Source organism: Corvus brachyrhynchos, unplaced genomic scaffold (genome assembly GCF_000691975.1).
Source record: "Corvus brachyrhynchos isolate BGI_N302 unplaced genomic scaffold, ASM69197v1 scaffold239, whole genome shotgun sequence".
In the NCBI taxonomy this organism is placed as follows: Eukaryota; Metazoa; Chordata; class Aves; order Passeriformes; family Corvidae; genus Corvus; species Corvus brachyrhynchos.
Window position 1 is genome coordinate 1,357,039 of NW_008246057.1, and position 19,281 is coordinate 1,376,319.

The following is a 19,281-nucleotide window of genomic DNA, read 5'->3' on the forward strand; positions in this document are numbered from 1 at the left end:
TGAAAACCTGAGGGAGAAGAAAGAGGAGATGCTTAAAGCTGAAATTCTGCTGTAAAGCTATGATGTAACAGAGTACCTGCTGTAATTTCATGAAGGCATGGGGGGTGGAGTGTTCAACGTGTACTTGTGAGCAAAAGCACCTGCGCTGAGATAGGCAGATGCTGAAGCAGCTGTAATTTCATGAGAAGTTTGAACAGGGAGAGATGGAAGTGATGAAGATTCTTACTCCACAAGGAAAGGGGAAGACCTCTGTTCCTAGAGATGCTCCCAGAGATAGTCCTAAAGATGAAGATGAGGAGGACCCTTTGCTCCCAGGGAAGGAGAAGGGCCTCTGTTCTTAGAGATGAAATGCTCCCAGAGATGGGCAAAGAGAACTTTTGTTTCTGAATGGCTCAACCTTAAAATTGTACCCCTGTAATTCAAGAGTGGACCCTCGAAAGCAGTTGGGAAAAGCTGCAAGTCGTGGGAAGGGACTCCCACATGATGCGAGCAGAGAACCAACCTGGGCAGCTGTCTCGTGATAATGTTTTCATAGCATGGGCAAGAGAGACTCCTCTTCCTAAATGGACTGAACAAGGTTATTATGGAAGTGGTAAACAGACTGAACATCTCAAGGGTTGTCTTTTTACATTGTCACTGGGAGAAGGGAGAAAGGTGGGGGGGGAGGAGAAGTGTTCTGAAGGTGTGGTATGATTTTTTTTTTCCCCCTCTTTCTTCTTTCAGGTCTGTTAATAAACTTCTTTATATTCTTTCAAGGTTGGTGCCTGCTTTGTGTTTCTCCTAATTCTTATCTCACAGAAGGTAAACAGTAATGAGTATTTTGGACCAAACCACTACACTAAATTGGTGTTTCCGCCCGGTTACAAACCGAACCCGCTACACATTACATCACCTAAGAATAAGCAAGGACATTGAGGGAATAGAGGGTTTTGCTACACAAGTGCACAAGGAATGCACTTACACACTGGTATCTCAGAATGGAACACATCTAATTTCACAGTCAGTGTTATCTCAAATGCTACAGCCATGAATAGGCCATCACCATACCTGCTAATTTGGTACATTTCAATTAAGTGCCCAAATGGTTTTCTGTTCCTTGCCAACTTTTTTCAAATCCTTAAATGCTTCCTTGTACTTCCAATTTCAAATGGGAACTAACATTGAACAAATACTCATCAAAACTGCTCTGATTTTACAAATACTCATTAATCTGCTTGGCCACTTTTTACTATTAAACCACATGTACTTCATACTCCCTCCTTCACATTTTTTTCCTTTTTTAGGTCAGGATTCTGGTATCAGAATGGGATGTCTTGAGAGTTCTGTCATTACACAATTGTCATTAAAATCCTAATTTCAACAAATAGTATTTCCCGATTGGGAGTTTCTGAAAATGCAATCCCAAGATTTTTACAGCATTATTAGCTTCACCAGTGTCCTTTGACCACTGTAGTTCATTTATCACCTGACATGTTTCACCCTGCAGCTGAAATCCTCAAATAATACCATGGATGGACAGAGGTTTTTAAAAGCAAAAGTTACTTCACTTTTATTCTGAATTCCATCAACACAAAAATAGTGAAGCAGTTGACAAAGAATTTTTTTAAATGAATAAAAAATTAAGGATAGCATCAATTGGATACCTTCATGGAAAATGACGTGGTAAAAGCAAAGTAACTACTACTGCTCTTGTAGCTCAAGCAGATCCATGACAGGGTCAGTCTCAGATCCTGTCTGAGCTGCCAGCACAAACCTCCAGGGTTTTATTTAGGTTTGGGTTTTGTCAATACAGAGTATGTGACTAAAAAGGGTAGAACAAGATTGTTACCTCATATTGGATGAAGCTATCAAGAAGAAATCTAAATTTCTTAAAGAAATTTCTAAGTGGAAAACAAATGAGCATGTGTTGCAGATTTCTAATGTCATTCCCTGTGAACTCATTCTTTGTTCAATGGTATTCAGTAAGTGAAAACTTCTTGTGCTTTAAGACAATATGTTGCCATCATCTATCAAGAAGACTCTTAAATGTAGTCTTACAGATTAGTTTTTAAGACATGATTTTTTAAAAAAAAATTTTAGATAAAGAATCCTTTTTATGATTTTTTTAAGAAGAATTTTTAGAAGAATCAATCTTTTTTAGATTAAAAAAAAGAGAATGGGGCAATATATTTGCTTTAACAGAGATAAAATTTAATTTTTCACCATCCAAAAGGAGAAAACAAAAGTAAGCTTTATTTTGGGGGACTTGTAACAGCAAGCAGTTGCTAAAAAATGTTGCATCTTTTTAATAACTAACCAAACATCTGACCAGCTTAAAAGGAAGAAGCAAATTCTATTGAAAACAAAGATTCTGCTCCTCTGCTCTGGTGGGATCCCACCTGCAGTGCTGCATCCAGCTCTGGGGTCCCAGCACAGGAAGGGCATCAGCCTGTTGGAGTAAGTCCAGAGGAAGGCCATGAAGATGATGAGAGGGCTGAAGCATGTCTCCTATGAAAACAGACTCTTCATAGACAGATTGGAGTTGTTCAGCCTGGGGAAGAGGCTCCAGGGAGACCTTAGAGCAACCTTCAAGTACCTAAAGGGAACTACAAGACAGGTGGAAAGGGACAGTGTACAAGGGCATGAAGTCACAGGACAAGGGGTTCAAACTGAAAGAAGTTTAGATATTATAAAGAATTTCTTTGTTTTAAGGGTGGTGAGGCACTGGAACAGGTTGCCCAGAAAAGTTACAGATGGCCCATCCCTGGAGGTGTTCAAGGCCAGGCTGGATGGGGCTCCGACCAACCTGGTGTAGTGGGAGGTGTCCTGTCCCTGCCCATGGCAGGTGGTTGGAACTAGATGGTCTTTAGGGTCCCTTCCAACACAAACCACTCCATGATTCTAACTCAAAACCACAAAATGAGTTCTTCAAATCTGGAAGTCAATAACACGCCATCTTAAAGAAATAGGTGTCAAGAGAAGACAGAGGAGTTAGAGACTATTTAGCCTAATTCCAATTTCCAGAAAAAAAAAAAAAACCACTTAGCTGGATACAACTATCGTCTACCTAGAAAATAAGATAGTAAGAACTAATAAACATGGTCATGAGAAAAAAAAAAATCAAGTCAAACTAACCTTTGTTTCTGTGACTGGAGAGACTTTTTCAGAGGACCAGTAGACATCTTGACAGTTGACATTTGCATTATGTTCTAAAAACTGCTACAGAAACATGGTCTAGAAAGAGCAAACTGTGGGCAGTTTTGTCTGTGCTCATGTAACTATCCAATTTTTAGGCAGGCAGCAAGGGTCCTTCTTTTGAACACAGTGTATCCTCACGAAACCCACAGGTTTCACAACACAGCAAGTCCATTACAGGAAAGGATCAAAATTAACAAGATCTTGAAACTGGAGAGTGGGTCTGAATGCAAAGGATATAATTCAGTTTAAACAAAAGCAAGAACTACACTCACATATATATTTAATGAACGGCATAAACATGAAAACAGGAGTGACTCAAGTAGCAGGAGCTGCTGCTACGGCAGATCACAAACTGCTCTGAAAAAGGAAGAAATAGATAACCAAGAGCAATAATGCACAAAACACTTGCGGCAATCTTCTCACAGTCCTTGACATCAATACACCAGGCAGACACTGTCGATTTTTAGCACTGTATTTTAAGCAAAATTAAGGACGACTGAAGTGAGCATAAGGAGAGAACACTAAGACTAATAAGGGTAAAACATGTAATTGTAGACTGAAATAACTCAAATTACTTAATCTAGGGAGAGGGGAAAAAATGAGCTGTTAAGCAATCTTCAAATATAGAGAAAACTGAAAGAAAATGATAAATTGTTTGCCTCATCCACTAAAGATCAGAATAAAAGGATAAAAGGACAAACAAGAAAAAAAAATATTTTAAAACAGATTTCTTTGGAAGGAGTGGAATCACCTTGAGATCTCTCACAAACACATCAGACAAAGTACTTGTCAGATATGGCTTCAAAATAGTCCAATCTTGTCTTGCAGCAGAGGAACTGGTGGGTACTGTACAGCATTTTACTTCTCCTATACTAAGAAGTTGCCCCTGGGACAAGACAGTAAAATCAATGCACTAAGCACTGTTCCAGTTAAACATCAACTGTGAGCTTTGGGGTTTCAGCACAGCAATAAAAATTTACTCTTGCCCAGCACAAGGAAAAGGTAATGAGCTCAAAATACTAAGATTTGTCTCAACAGCACTATATAGCTTAAGAGAAGTGATGTAAGCTGCAAGTAGGTGGCAAAAGCTGATTATTTATGTTCTTTAAAATCCTCATAAGAACCTGACAAGATCCATGGCTATCAGGTAACTGAGGCAGCTGTTGCCATCTACACAAATGAGAGAGCCCAGGGAAGATGGAGCTACAAGACAGTTTATCACCACCTGAAGGACTAACTTACTGGCTACAAGGACATCCAGACTAATTTCATTTTGCCCAGAAACATTTCATTTTTTACAGAAACTGTCTGACTAGGCCTTACAGTCAGTTCACAAAGAACTGTTCCACTAACACAAAAAAAATTTAAGGAGTACTTAGGCATAGGCCCAAGCTAGATGATGAAAAACTCCCCAGTTCCTCTCCCTGCAAAATTTAAAAGCTAATTCTCATTAGAAATAACCAGTTCCACATTTCTCTCTCCTGCACCTGCTGTAAATATCCTAACAAATTTCTGACCCTTAAAATCTTTTAACAAGTAAAATTACCTTACTCCTGTCTGACACAGGTGTATTGAGGAGGAAGCTGAAAGGAGTTCGTTTTCAACTCTACAACCATGTAAACTAAATAAATTACTTGAGAGATGCAGACCTTCCAGGCAAGCTTAGGAGGACTCCAATTTTGACCTCAGCAACAGAATTTACTGCGAAATCAGCCTCTTGTCACAGAACTTGATGACTTAAAAATATGCATTACTTAAAACCAAAAAATTCCAAACCCACATCTGTTACAAAACAGGAGGTGGAAGATTAAATAGTACCAAAAGGATCAACTTGAAAAACAGAAACTGGTAAAACACTCTATAATACTTTCCATTTCAGGCTTAGCTCAACCTTCTTTCTCCTTTTTATAATACTTGCTTAGATTTTTTTAAGTACTTATATTTGTCAGACTGATTGCATGTGCTACATGAGCTCTGAGGAACCACCAAAGAACCTCTTGTACCAAAGTGAGCTTCATTTTAGTGTTTTAGTTAAAATTAGCAAAGGAACACCCAAGTTTCTTAAAGCTGATGAAGTACATACTCAAAGCAGATTTGATAAAATCAGCTTCCTACTTAGACCTCAGAAAACAACTCGTTGCTCAACTGATGCTATACAACAACTGCTAGACATTGCTCAGGCTGCTCAGGACAAGGAACACCACAGCACAAAGCTTGGGCAATGTAGGAACAGAAAACTAAATACATTTAAAGTTTCATCAAAATATACTGCAACAGGACATAAGAATCCCTTTAAAAGATTCACAAAGAACTCAGAGAGACAGAAGAATGTTCTCAATTTGCACAAAACGTAACAAGTCAGAAAGGAGAACACAAAGCTAACAAAACATTTCAACTGGAGCAGCAGACCACGTGAAAAAAAACCAACCAACCAAAGTAAGACAGAAATAAGAAAATCATAAGGAAAAATAGAACCAATAACTAGGTAACCAAGATACTGACTTAAATATTCCAGGAAACAGGAGTGCTGCACAGAAGATTATTTAAGTCTGGTGTTTGCCTGTACAAGTTATTACTACACCACATATCCCTTAGTTAGCAAAAATACAGGAGCCAAGCATTTTCTGTCAAGCAACCAAATTGAGAATTGATAAAATGCCATGAAAACTAAGGAAAAAAAATGAGGGAACACAAAGGAAAAGAAGATACCAGAACTAAACCTCCAGCCAAGCAAAATACAGCTTTGAAGACAGACCATGGAGCTGATCAGCTGAATGCTGTAATAATACAGTTTGGCTTCTTTCATCTACCACAGCCTCTCTCTGTTCCTCCTTCACTTACACAAAAACAGGGAACTATGATTTCAACCCCAACACACACAGGACTGGTTTAACTACACATACTGATGTTACTACTGTAATAGCAATTTAATCTATCCTTCTAATAAAATAATTCTATTATAACTCACAACAATAAAATTTGGGCCTTTCTTAACTATTTCTTTAGGGCAGGTTATAGCACACAGCTATGCTTGTGTTAATGCTACCCAAAAAAACCAGTTGGATTTCAGGAACATACTTAAAAGGACAGACCCAGCTTTTCTTATATAAAATGGCCAAAGACAGAGCAGCTCGGCAGAGGTGCCCATAATACATTCCGTGATTTTTATTATTAATGATTCAGTTTATATACTCAAGAAAAACATGGAATGTTTTTCTACTGTCATGGAATATGAATATTCTGTGACTGTAGTTCACAGAATATTCATATTCCATGGCAGTAGATATTTTCTCAGCCAGAACTGCAAAGGTTCTCTTGCAGCAACATTTTAGTTCTGTGTATCTTTGTGGATAACACACACCTGAAATTTGTCAATACATGCAAGTGTTCTATGCAAATGTTTATGCAGCCAAAGGAAAAAAAAAAAAAAGCATGTTTTTCATGAAAAAGATGACAGTGTAACTTACACTTAACTCTTTGCAAGTCAAAAGTGAAGACTCAAACAGTTTAAAGCTAATCCATACAACATCTAAATTCATAAATAACGGAGTTAAAAGGGTAATTGTGAGATAAAGTTGATGTAATTAAAAACAGGATTGAGTTTCTTCATAAGTTGTTTCATACTCACTGTAGGGGCTTTTTGCAATAACCACAACATCAAGGTAAAAAATCAGACAGATTTTTTCTTCCTGAAAACCAGTGCTATAAATAATTTCCGTGCAACAGAAATGTATTTTCTACAGCAAGTTAATGAACAGCAGAAGTGATGTTTAATCAGTAGCTGTTGTTAAGAGAGTATGCAGTCATTTCTCTCCAAAAAATTTAAAATAAAAAAAATATTCAAAAGCTGCCAGTCAGTCTGCCATTTAACTTAAGAGCTTTCCAGAGAACCCAATCAAGTGAGTAGAAATGCAAAGGGCTAAGGACCAAATAGCCACATTAACCTCCAAGTTCTCCTTTAAGGATGGATTTAGAAAACCCAAACTACAAACACAGCTAATTTAACTGAGACCTACACAAGTTTTTATGTATAACATTGTATTAAAGCATTTCAGTTTTATGACAAAATTCAAACAGATAAACTACCATTCAGACACCCAGAAAATCACAGCTAAACCATTTTAACCCTCCAAAACTCATGGTTAAACTTCAGCTACAGACACAAATCCAAAGAAACCTACACACACAAGCATGCAAACACTTCCCCTCCCCCCAAAAACCTGGTTTTATGTCTCAGTTAACAATTTTATGTCTCTTCTCATCTTTAATACCACAGAACTGACTTAAAGAAAACTCTCGTTTCTGTGTCATCCACATAGCACAGCTAGTAGCAACTACTCTTAAAAAAACCCATTCACAGTTGTTTGAAACCATTATATGACTTTAGAAAGTAAAATGCATAACCTCTTACCTGAGCATGAAAATTTGACATAGTCGTTGTCTCTATATCTTTCTTTCCCAAAATCTCCATTTTCACTGGTGAATTGGGAAAATTAAATGAAAAGTAGTCTAAAAAGTCAGGTAAATAAGTAGCTGCCCCATGAACAATACCCATTACATAGTAAGCTGCACAGTTTTCATTTTCACTAAAAACCAGACCCACAAACTCTTCTGCAAATCTCTCCATCTCCACAGGAGACAAGTGGGAGAGTTCATTACTGTAGGCATGGATAACTGATGCACCTCCGTTAGGCTGGTGCTCAATATGAATCAGCTGTTTGAACTCCAATGTGTCCAACCTTTTGAGTTTATTTTGAACCCGTGGCTCCTTTAACGAGACAAATGGAAACTCACTGTTCTCTGGTATCTTGGACTCACAGTCCTTCTTGGTATCCATATTTTTCCCATTGAAATCCTTAAGATGATCATCTATGATGCCTTTGGCTTCCTGATCCTCAATATCAGAAACCAATCCTGAGCAGATGGTCTGAATGGATTTGCTGTACATTTTTGGACGCTTCCTCTTCTCGTTCTCTTTATGTTTCTTTTTCTTTTTCTTCTTAACTTTTTTAATCTGTAGCTCTTCTGCATTGGTTTTTGGTTTCTCCTTCCCACCTGTTGAGAGTTAAGAAAAAAATAAGAATGTTTTTATACAAAATATGTATTTAAAGATTGGGATTCAAAGTCACCAAAACCCTCGCCATGGCACACAAAGACCAGAGACCAAAAGCAAGGGTCAAAATGTGTATCTTACCAGACGTGAGGAGGGTAAGAGACACCTGCCATGGTCTTATTACAACTGATAAATAAGCTGAGACAGCCAGGGAAAGACATCACAATAACCCAAGTCTCCCAAGGCTGCTTTCATGATGAGTCACAGTCCATCACTCCTTTTAACTGGTCATTAGCAGTTACTGTCCCAGAAAGTCCAGAGACATCACAGGACAGCTGTCCAACACTGCCAAACAAGGGAATTACAAACCATCCTGGGATATAAACCCACAGCAGCAAGCTGCTGTCCACGAGATGCCATTGCCAGAACCGACCTTGTCTGATGGGCTTTGCATGGTTATTCTTTCACAACTAGATAAACTTTGTTGAAGCAGTACATGTGGGAACGTCTAAAAACTGACCCCATACATATTAAAAAATAAATAAAATTAAAACAAAAGACACACTACAGAAAATGCTCACAAAACAGAAACTAGTTTCAAGTTCACATAATATGCAAGCTGAAGTGAGAACAAACTGTAATGTCCTAAAGGCAGAAATTACTCATTTGGGGATAACATATTCAAGTGATTCCCAAGGTAAACGTTCTCACTTGTTTTAAACAAATGAGGGCATACTTTTTTTTGCAAGTAATAGAAGTGGTAGCCAAAAAAACTTCTAGCACTACACTGCCCTAAGATCAAGCAGTCAAAATGATTTAGCACATAGTAAAATGAAGTTTATGGGTATGTTTCAGCACAAAATTATATTCACACCTAGCGATTCAAGACCAGCAAGTTCAAACACAGAAGCTTAGAAGGTTAAAAACTGTATTTCATTGCAAGACTAAGTAACCTGAAATCCACAAAAGTTAGCCAGTCTCTACTACTATGCTGCAGTAGATTATTTTCAGCTTGCCATCATCAGCCCAAGTAACTCACAAGAGCCCTTTAAAAACAACAACCAAAAAAAAAAAAAAAAAACCAAAAAACCCCAAACCCAAAAAACCCAGAAAAAAAACAAAACCAAAAAACAAACAAACAAACAAAAGGGACCACAACTGTTGGTGCACGGAATCACAAATTCTTGCTGATGATTAAGAGGTTGGACATGAAGATGCAGATACTGGAAAGGAGAAAAAGCAATTAAGACATTTGTCTCTGAGCCTCTTGAGGTTTGTAACAGCAGCTAAGTACCTCTGGGATTCCTGAAGTTGAGGCAGAGTTAGTTATCTCCCTGGACTCTATTTTCTCACAGAGAGGGGAAGAAGTGCCCTGAGTGCTCATTTTTTATTTAGCCCAAACAAGGAAACAGGCTCTAGGATTTCTTAACCTAATCCACACAGTCAGTAACTACAAAAACTCCCTTCACTCAGAATCAGATTTAACACGGCACACTCTCTGAACACAATTTCGCTTTTAGCTAAGTTAGTTCAACTGCCAAAAGGCAGAGTATCTTCATGGAAGTGTGTACTTTCTTAGGCTAAATTTAATGTAAATCCAGCATCAAACCTCTGCAACAGGACTGCTTCATCTGGTAGATGCAATATTCACCACTTCTTTGTTAATATCTTCTGTCTGAAAGACCAGAGTCTTTAAGTCCAGCATGCATGAAAAGACCAGGAAGAGCAGCAACACGTGTACAACAACTAAGTACCTCAACCTTAGAGGAATCCTGAAAATAGTTCATTCAGGGTGGCAGGATACTTGAGTGAAATGTCATCACCTCACAAAAATCACCTACTGCTCACGTTCTGGGGTATTGTAATGGTGTCATTATGGCACCAGCTCCAGTCAGGGGGAAATAAAAACAAAGAAATGGTTTGTGACAGTGGGAAGTTACATACTGCAGGCTTTGAAATCTCAATACAAATCTCAAAATACAGACTCAGACATTTTTCCCCTCCTCCTGACTGCAGGAATACATAACTGGAAAGCATCCACGAGTATACAGACACTGCAAACTCTTAAAAACACTTTAACTTAGCATTTTAAAATTGTTTCACCCTAAATATGAAAATTTTTTGCTATACCGATGGATAGCACAAAGAAGTCAAGCATTCTGCAGATACTATATTAGTTTGAATATACAAACTATGGAATTATAGAACCAAATGCTGGAGCAAGGTGATGCAGGGGGAAGCAGGAGTTACCTGGCAACCCACTTTTACATGTTTTTAAATGGAGCTCAGATTTTTGTTGAAACTAGTCACTCAGATCTAAGGCTTCACCTATGGCAGAGAAAGGTTTCTTCAAAGCAAGAAACTATCTGCTGTGGTAAGAACCAAATTGCTATCTCCTGCTTGAGTATGTCTGTAATCACCAAAGAAAATCCTAAGACAATTCAAGATCGGCATCTATATCTTCTTGCTGAACATCCAGCTGTTAAATTACATTCCATCATTACTAGCTGAAATGTAAAGTACTTATATAAAAGATGGGTATGAATCTGTATCTGTGCAAAACAACAAAAACTGACTTCCATTCCTACAGTACAAGAAAGAAGACAATTTGATTTCCCCTTTCAATCTGTCCCATTCCCTTTGATTTGATCTTCTGAAAAGTTTTACTAACAATCAATTTCATAGTTTCATTCAACTGCTCCTGTAATATGTGGTGGCTGTTTCTTTAATCCATCGCTTAATGTATTTCAAGATGCAGCTATGCAATAAAATTTAAAAACCAACTAAATAAACAAAAAAATTCCACTATTAAACGACAGAACAGGCTTCCTTATAGAGGTGGTCAATGCTCCAAGGCAGTCAGTGTTTAAGAGGGATTTGGACAATGCCCTTAACAACATGGTTTAACTCTTGAAGTTAGCCCTGAAGTGGTCATGCAGTTGAACTGGATGATCGTTGTAGGTGATGCCTTTAAGGCAGAAACAATGTATATGGGATGTGAATCAGTCTCAAATTACGCAAAGTTCATGTGAACATATCCAAAAAGGTTTGTCTTCAAAACCAGTTGTAAAAGTACATTTTATTTAATTTGGTATACATCTATGGAAGCACTCAAAACCCTAGAAGGAATTACAGTAAGACATTTTTTAAGTGAAGAATATTTATCTTTCCTTCTGTTTGTTTTCATGCCATCTCTACAAAACCTTCAGAGGAGATAAAATTTTTTAACCAGAGGATTAAAGTAATTCTTGATTCTTGAATTCTTCTTGATTGCAAAGAAAAAATATTTTTAAATTAAATTGTATATTGGAAGACTGAAAAAATGTGACATTCTTAATTATTAATTCAACCTTCAAATGGATATGATATAGCTGAGCAATGTACGAGTTCACTGCCAGATGATTCAAGCCGCCACTCTCCTCTGTCACTGCTCCTGGGGCACAGTCCTGCACCACTGCTGCTACTGACTGATGCTCATCTATTGCACAGTAACTTAATGGCTCAGCAGAAAACCATTCACTCTGCTGCTGGATTAGTGAACTGGTTCACAGCACTGTCAGACAGGAATTAAAGCATACAGACCACCGGGAGCAGGACACAAAGGGTACCAGAACCCACCCCTCCTCAGGGCAGCAAACCACCCTGGTCTGCTTGGCTACCCTGTCACTCACACCTTCTCTGTCCACCCCAGCACTGAAAAAAGCTGAATTTTTAACAATGGTTATAAAAAAAAAAAAAGTCCCATCACCTCACCCAACAGTACATTTATGAGATAGGATCAATTTCCTAGCAAACCTAAAGAGAAATTTTTATAACTCAAACACTTGAACTTTTAAATTTATCAAAGTTATAAAATTTACCTTTTAAAGGTAAAATTTTAGTTCATTTAACTGTAATACAGATGAGTCTACAATTTCCTCCATCTGTCCTCTTACAATGGGTGTGAGTGGTACTTGCTCTCCATATTGCTTAGACAACTGCATATGCCCAATTTTAGAGTATGTTCAATTATTTCAGCATACAGACAGTTCTCCTGGAGAATACAAACACAAAATGAAAAAACAATTTCTTTTCTCAGTAAAGCTTGAATAGAATGTGACAGAGAAGGAAGCACATTTCTAGCCTAAGGCTTCTGCTCTGATGAATTTCAAAGATCCACTCTGAAGTAGATGTTTAAAGCTGCTCAGAAGCTGCAAATACTTCAAGAGCAAAAGGAGTTACCTTGCTGGAATACTGAAATTGCTATCAGCAATGCCCAATAAATACTTTCTTCTTTTTCTTCTTCTACATTAGCTGTAGAGAGGAGCAGAAACACACTTATTCAGTCACTCCTCTGCTGCATATATCAAAATACTTTGAAGTAAAATGCACTGCTTCTTCCAAAACCAGTAACACTGCTTTGACACCTGGCTAACGGACACCAGAAAAGAACAGCAGCTTTCCACATCTCTCTAGGGCAGTAATCGAGTTGCCCCAGAGCAGACATACAGAATTTGGTGAAAACATAAATAAGCGATCCAAAAGATCCCAACACAAGGCTGAGATATCCCAAACTATTTCATTTTAAGCCATATTTGGGAACTGCAGTGCAGTACTTGATGCAAGTTAACTGGATTCACCTCTTGCGGCTGAGGCACACACTCGCAACCCAAAACTTCTCAGACAGGTGTTTCAGAGAGTCTTCACCAGTACACACAATACAGGTGTGTACATACATACATATGACTCTTGGAATCTAATTTCACCCATTTTTAAGCGCAGGGCATCTTTGTCTCTAAGTGTCTGTCCTGAGATCCATTTAGACACAACAGGTACTGAACCACCTACAAACAAAAAGCTTTTTCCACCACGTGGTTCGGAAACATGAGACAGAAGTTAACAACTTTCAATTGTATTGAAAACATTTTATTTAATGTGACTCAGAGAGCTGCTCTAGGACCCCAAGAATGAAAACTAACAGGGACAGGGGTGGGTAGAAAAATCCTCAGCATTCACATTTACAGGAACTTTTCCCTTGATCTGTTGTTAAAAAGCAGACAGAGCTCACACTTTACCGGACTATAAAAAAATCTAAGAACAGCTTCTGCTCTTACTTGGTTTAGCAGCATCTGCACAAGGATGGAGTTACAAAATTTGCACCGTATCAATCAAGAAATCAAAAGAACGGAAGTTATTCCATTCCCCAGTCATTCTGTTCATGCATGCACATACTCAGCAGTATCAGAACTACTGCTAAACAACTTTTAACCATCTTCTAGGCACCAGGCCTTACGTACCATAAATAGAAAAATAATTCTTGCACGCACACATGTATAGGAATGGTAGATCTTTCAATGTAACTCAGCATGCTTTATTTTTTGTGGTGCCCCAATTTCCCTGTCACTGTGAATGACACAGGACTTACTAATAAGGACTGATACTCAAAACTGTTCAAATTTTTAGCAAATAAGCCAGTGCTCTGTTACTACAAGACGACACATACATGTAATTGAAAGTGATGCTAGATAGTCTAAACTCTGGTTAATTACAGACACCTTCCAAATGTAAGTTTTTGCAAGAAGTCAGACATTACTTGAAGTTTATTTTATGTTGTGTTTTGTCTATTTGTTGCGCTTGATCATTTGATCTGAAATTTTAAATAACAAGAGGCCATGAAGTCAAATACTTTATTCAGTTGTTTCAACCAAAGCAGTTGTTTCTCAACTTTGAGGTCAGCCAAAATTTTTAGGGGGGGACTTTAGACACTTCAAAACAAAAGCCAAAATTTAATAACATTAAATTGTTAGTTTCCCACAGTTTTCTAGCTGACAGCTGGTAGCAGGAAGGCACAAACATTTTTAACAGCAGCCAGTAATTAAAATCCATTTTCACTTCCTTACTTTAGGAGGGCCCAGTCACCAAAAACTAACATTTTCACTTCTCATAGATGTACCAGAAGTCTCTGCTTCAAGCTCAAGATCCCCAGCTCCAGCAGAAAGCACTTCAAAGCTTTACAGCACAGCTCTCCCTCCAGTTGCCACTTGCTCCATCCCATTTGACATATCTGTTTTACCCTCTACTTATATATTTTATTGGTAAAAGTTGGTAACTTGGTGCATAAGGCCTGTGGAGAAAACTCAGTATCACAGACAAATCAGTGTGGTGGATTGTGTGCCCTGCACTCTTATCTCAGTCTTACTCCCTCAACTGAAGAGCATTGCATACAAATACTTGAACATTTTCCTCAAAGATACACAAAGACTCAAGTCTCATGTTCAATATACTGATTTTATAATTACGCATGTGCAAAACCCATCTATAAAAAATTTTAAAGGTTCATAAGAATGTACAATTAAATGTCATTTCTTCCAGAAGAATAATTTTTAAAAAGTTTTAGAAAGCAATTTGTATTTACGTATGTTCATACCAGCAAATAAAATGTTCATGTTCAGTTCTTTCCTGGATTTTGGCGTTCAATAAAGCAATGAATTTAATCTTGCAGAAACACACACTAAGAATTTCTCCTACTGCATTTTTAGCAGTTGCTGTGCTTGGATATAAATAATCAGAAACACAAGACTGACTGTTTTTTTTCTAAAATGAAAAACAGAAATGGGACAGTTTACAAATAAGCCTATTAATCATTTTCCTTTTTGCAGGACCTCCAGTAACTTTGTCATATCACATTGGTGCAATTTTTTTGCATGAAATGCTCAATTTCTAGAAGGTAACTATTTATGATGCAGATTTTTCTTAAAAACAAGTTTAAATCACTTAGAGTTTCTGAATTTTTAACAATATGCATGTGCCAAGCAGCTTTTGTCTGAAAACTGAGCTCTTCCTTCCACATAGCAGACAGAGAGATATAGAGGCAATTCTATAGCCTTATCTACAGAGAATACATCCTTAAGTGCAAAAGGACAATTAAAAAAATCTTCATTCTAGGTTCATAAGAAAAGCTATCACACTCTCTGAAAGAGCCTCATTTCCTTTAGCAGCCTCAAGCACAGCAGAAAAACCCTTTTTAAGAATCACCCTTCTCAACATGGCCAAGTTTTATCACTGCTTTCAACAGAACGCCAACCCAAGTTTAGGCAGATGAACAGCTCACAACCCAGAGCCTCCTAGTATAAATAAACTCTTCCACATTCAGCTTAGAGCACCAAAATTAGGCTTATGCACCAGCACTCCCTCAAAAAGCATCAGTCCCTCAGTACTGACCTCTTCTATAACTAGGCACCTTGGACCTTGGACAGCCAGTTTAGCTGTCTGAAGACACGTAGGCTGTTACCTCCATCCCTCAACCAAAGTCAGTCACAAACAGATGGCCAGAGCAACATTTTACAACATTTAGATCTAATACCTAGAAGAAAGAAATCAGCTGTTTTTAGGCACAGTACTGTTGGTGTCTAAACACATACACACTAAAAATAGAAAAAACAACCACAAAAGCAAAAACCCAAAGAACAGGAAAGCAGACTCATTCCAAAACTTTGTTCCAAAGCCCACACAGTAAATCCTGAGCTGAAGACAATAGGGCTTGAAGCTTAACTTTTGTTACGCAGGAAGATGCCACCCTTAGATAAAGAGTTAATATTTGAAAAGGTCAGAGACACTGACCTTGACATACAAGCTGCATCATAAAGCACTTCTGCCTCTGCTCTCTCTTGCCCAGGATGTAAAGTCAGATCAGCAGGACAGCTCAGGAAATGTTATACAAACCTCAAAGCACACACAAGCACATCCAGTCAGATTTCGGAGGCCCACAGAAGACACCAAAAGCTGCCACTCTGAACAGGATACAAACCCTGTGGAGACGATCTGTCTGCTCTAAATAACTGTCTGCTCTCCTGACTCACTCCCTTCTTTCCCTGAAATAGGAGTCAGTTTTGCAGAATACTGGCAAACCAAACACAGCCTCTACAAAACAGTTAACAGCCAACACCTTAAAAGAAAACCTAAAATATACTTGAGTGGTAACAAGTCAAATGAAATAGGGGTAAAGCATCTAATGCACTTGCAGCACTGTTCACTGTGAAAATAACCTATCCTGCTTCTCAGTGGAGGTGCTCTAGCAGAGTCCCAGGGCATATGCACTTTTACATTAACCTGAAAATAAAGCACCATTTTAGGCTCAATAGTCCCATTAAGTTCATTTATTAGATTGGTGTAAAACAACCTGCTGTCTTTGCAGATTGCACCTCATCTGCTGAATGGCAACAGAAACAGGAGCCAGTATAAAAAAGGGCTGTTACTCAAAGCCTAAAGAACCCACTGTTGTGGCAGTTAAGTGCTGCCCAATATCTAAACCACCAACTTCCTTCCACGCTCAGCAACGACAAGTCACACCTGTCCTTTTCACGGGAAGTCACCAGCTTACACAATCCTCATGTTCAAGGCAATATCCCGAGATCTGATCAACACAGGTTTTAAGCTGTCACTGTTGTTAATAGAGTTACTTGTGTGTAGAGTGTAATATGTGATGTAGTAATTACAGGTTCTATGCCTCTGACCTCATACGAGCATTCTGAAGTTCAAGTTTTGATTTGAGGGTTTCAGCTTCTGGTTTGTAAATGAAATCCTACAGTAGACAAGGTAACAGAAAAACATATCAGGAATTTGTTCCTAACTTCAAAAGCAGAGTCTGAAAATAACCGATTAAAAAAGTATTTGGTCTACTCAAATAAGCAACACCCTCACAGAAAATCTGATGCAGCATGACCTAAGTGAAGAGTAAGGTGGTTCAAGTACTGGCTTAGATGCTGTGCTCAAAGGGTTGTGAGCAGCAGCACAAAGTCCAGCTGGAAAGAGTCGTGTGTAATCCCGACCTTGATATCTTGTGTCGGTATTGTTCAGCATCTCCATGAATGGCATTGTGGGACAGAGCACACCCTCAGCAAGGTGCAGCTGATACAAAACTGGAGGGAGGAGCTGATGCACCACAGAGTTGCACTGCCAGTGACAGGGACCTTGAGAGGCTGTAGAAACAGGCCAACTTAAGGGACTTGTGAAGGTAACAGAGGGGTGGGCAAAACCCTGCACCTGGAAGGAATAAACCTGTGAAGCACAGGTTGCAACCTTCTTCATTCCCTTTCATCAGGTTTTTACACACACTGATGAGATTTCCCCTTGAGCCTCCTCTTCTCCAGGCCTATCAGCCCCAGCAGTCTCTGCCTTTCTTCACAGACCATACAACAGACACATAGGTTGTGCTGGAATGGACCTTTAAAGACCACCCAGTCTAAACTGCTGCAATAAGCAGGAACATCTTTAATTAGATCTGGTTGCTCAGAGCCCAATCCTTGACCTGACGTTTAATGCTGCCAGGAATGGGATATCTGTCACCTCTCTGAGCAACCTGTTCCAGTCTCTTACCATCACCACTATAAAAAAAAAAATTTTCCTTATATCTAATCTGAACATCATTGTCCAAAGAGACTGTTGCCTCCACCCTTGGCAACAGAGAGTCTGATAGTCCTGGGCAACCTACTCTAGTTGATCATACTTGCAGCAGTTGGACTAGATCCCTTCCAGTATCACCTACTGTACAGCTCTAAGATTCAGTGGACGTACAAGCCACATGAGAACATAACCTTAACTACCTTTCATTGCAGAAAACAAAGATGAAGAAATTAGCCAAAATTAAGACTGTATGTTGCATACAACTGCTTAGTATTTGACAAAGTTCCTGAATTATAACTCCTTAATTACTCAGTCTTGTACCATTAATATTAGACACGAAATATAGCATGCATTCATTTTTCTTCTCCACAATATATAAAATTATAACCTACATCTTGTCAGCAGTTATTGAAGAATCATTAATATTGTTCCTGGAAGTACTGGTCTTTCTTACTACTACTATTGTATATGCAACACTGTGATGATGGTTTTATTTTTAATTTCCAGTACCTATCACAGTTGACAAAAAAATTACCATATACAATTAGGATTTAATTTGCAACTCTTGGACCAATTAACTAGGAAATATGGCATAAGTTAAATGAAAAACATAGTATTAAAACACAGTATCCAAACACAAATACTTTTAGCACTAGAATGAAAAACCACTATACAGTTTGAACCTACCTTTCTGCAGTAATTTGATCTCTCCGTTTTCTTTCTTGATTTCATTCATTATTTTGTGCTTCTTCTTTTCTTTTTGCTTCTTTTCCCTTTCTTTAACTTTGTCTTTGATTTGAGCTGAAATGCAAATATTTCACAATTAAGCAAGAACAGAAAACTAATTGTCACATACATGTTTCCGATTACTCTTATGCAAGCCCTATTAAGAGGATATAGAGGAGGAGTTACAAAGAAATCCAGTACTTACAATATGAAAAGCTAATATTTATCTGTTGCATAATCCAACATAAGCTTCTTTAACTCAGAAAAGTTTTGTTTCTCTTATGTTGTAGCAGTATGCAACAACCCAGCAAGTTAACAGTATAGTAATTTTTGCTTACTTCTATATCTTCTGCTCTTACTTTGCATCTGCAGCCAGCTCATTTCTTGAAATTGGAATTGCATGCATTACATAAGAATTGAGGGAAAAAAGAGCACATTTTGCATTTTCTTGGGTGCACATCTACACTGAAAACCTCGTTACTATCCATACATACTCTGAACTTAAAGACTTTTGCAAATACCTGGGAAAGATGGCTTAATCTGTCAGCTGAAAAATCTTTTCTATTACATTCACAGGCTAATGCATTAATAGCACTCAGATATAATTAATAAAAACATGAAATGTGCTGTATTCACACAGCAGATGTAATTCACTATCACTTCCCCTGCTTACCTACAATCAGCAACAGCTCACCTGAGCAGTCTCATTATTCATTTACTTTCCTGTCAAGTCACTCCAGGTTTTTAAATCCCTAGAAAAGCAGAACCTTTAGGCACGCTTTCTGCATGTAAAATACTAGACCTAGAGGAATTCATAATTTCAAGCAGTCATCTTTGCAAGCCAAGTTGAGATTCACTTATGAGGCTAGGCTTTTAGAGAAGTCAGATTATACTAGGCTTACATGCACTGCAGCCAGCACTTCATGCCTAGTTTCCTGGCCTGA

The 19,281-nt window shown here is 38.2% G+C and overlaps 1 protein-coding gene across 1 annotated transcript in view; it reads right to left on the reverse strand.

Moving 5' to 3' along the window:
• Nucleotides 1-18,430, reverse strand: part of RSBN1L (round spermatid basic protein 1 like) — a 30,015-nt gene extending 11,585 nt beyond the window's left edge. The window contains exons 1-2 of the mRNA XM_017745947.1: nt 18,299-18,430; nt 7,589-8,232 (exon numbers count right to left, since the gene is read on the reverse strand). Coding sequence (XP_017601436.1) covers nt 7,589-8,232; nt 18,299-18,347 — 693 coding nt within the window. The 5' untranslated portion in view covers nt 18,348-18,430. The remainder of the gene's footprint in view (nt 1-7,588; nt 8,233-18,298) is intronic.
• Between the last annotated feature and the right edge of the window lie 851 nt (nt 18,431-19,281).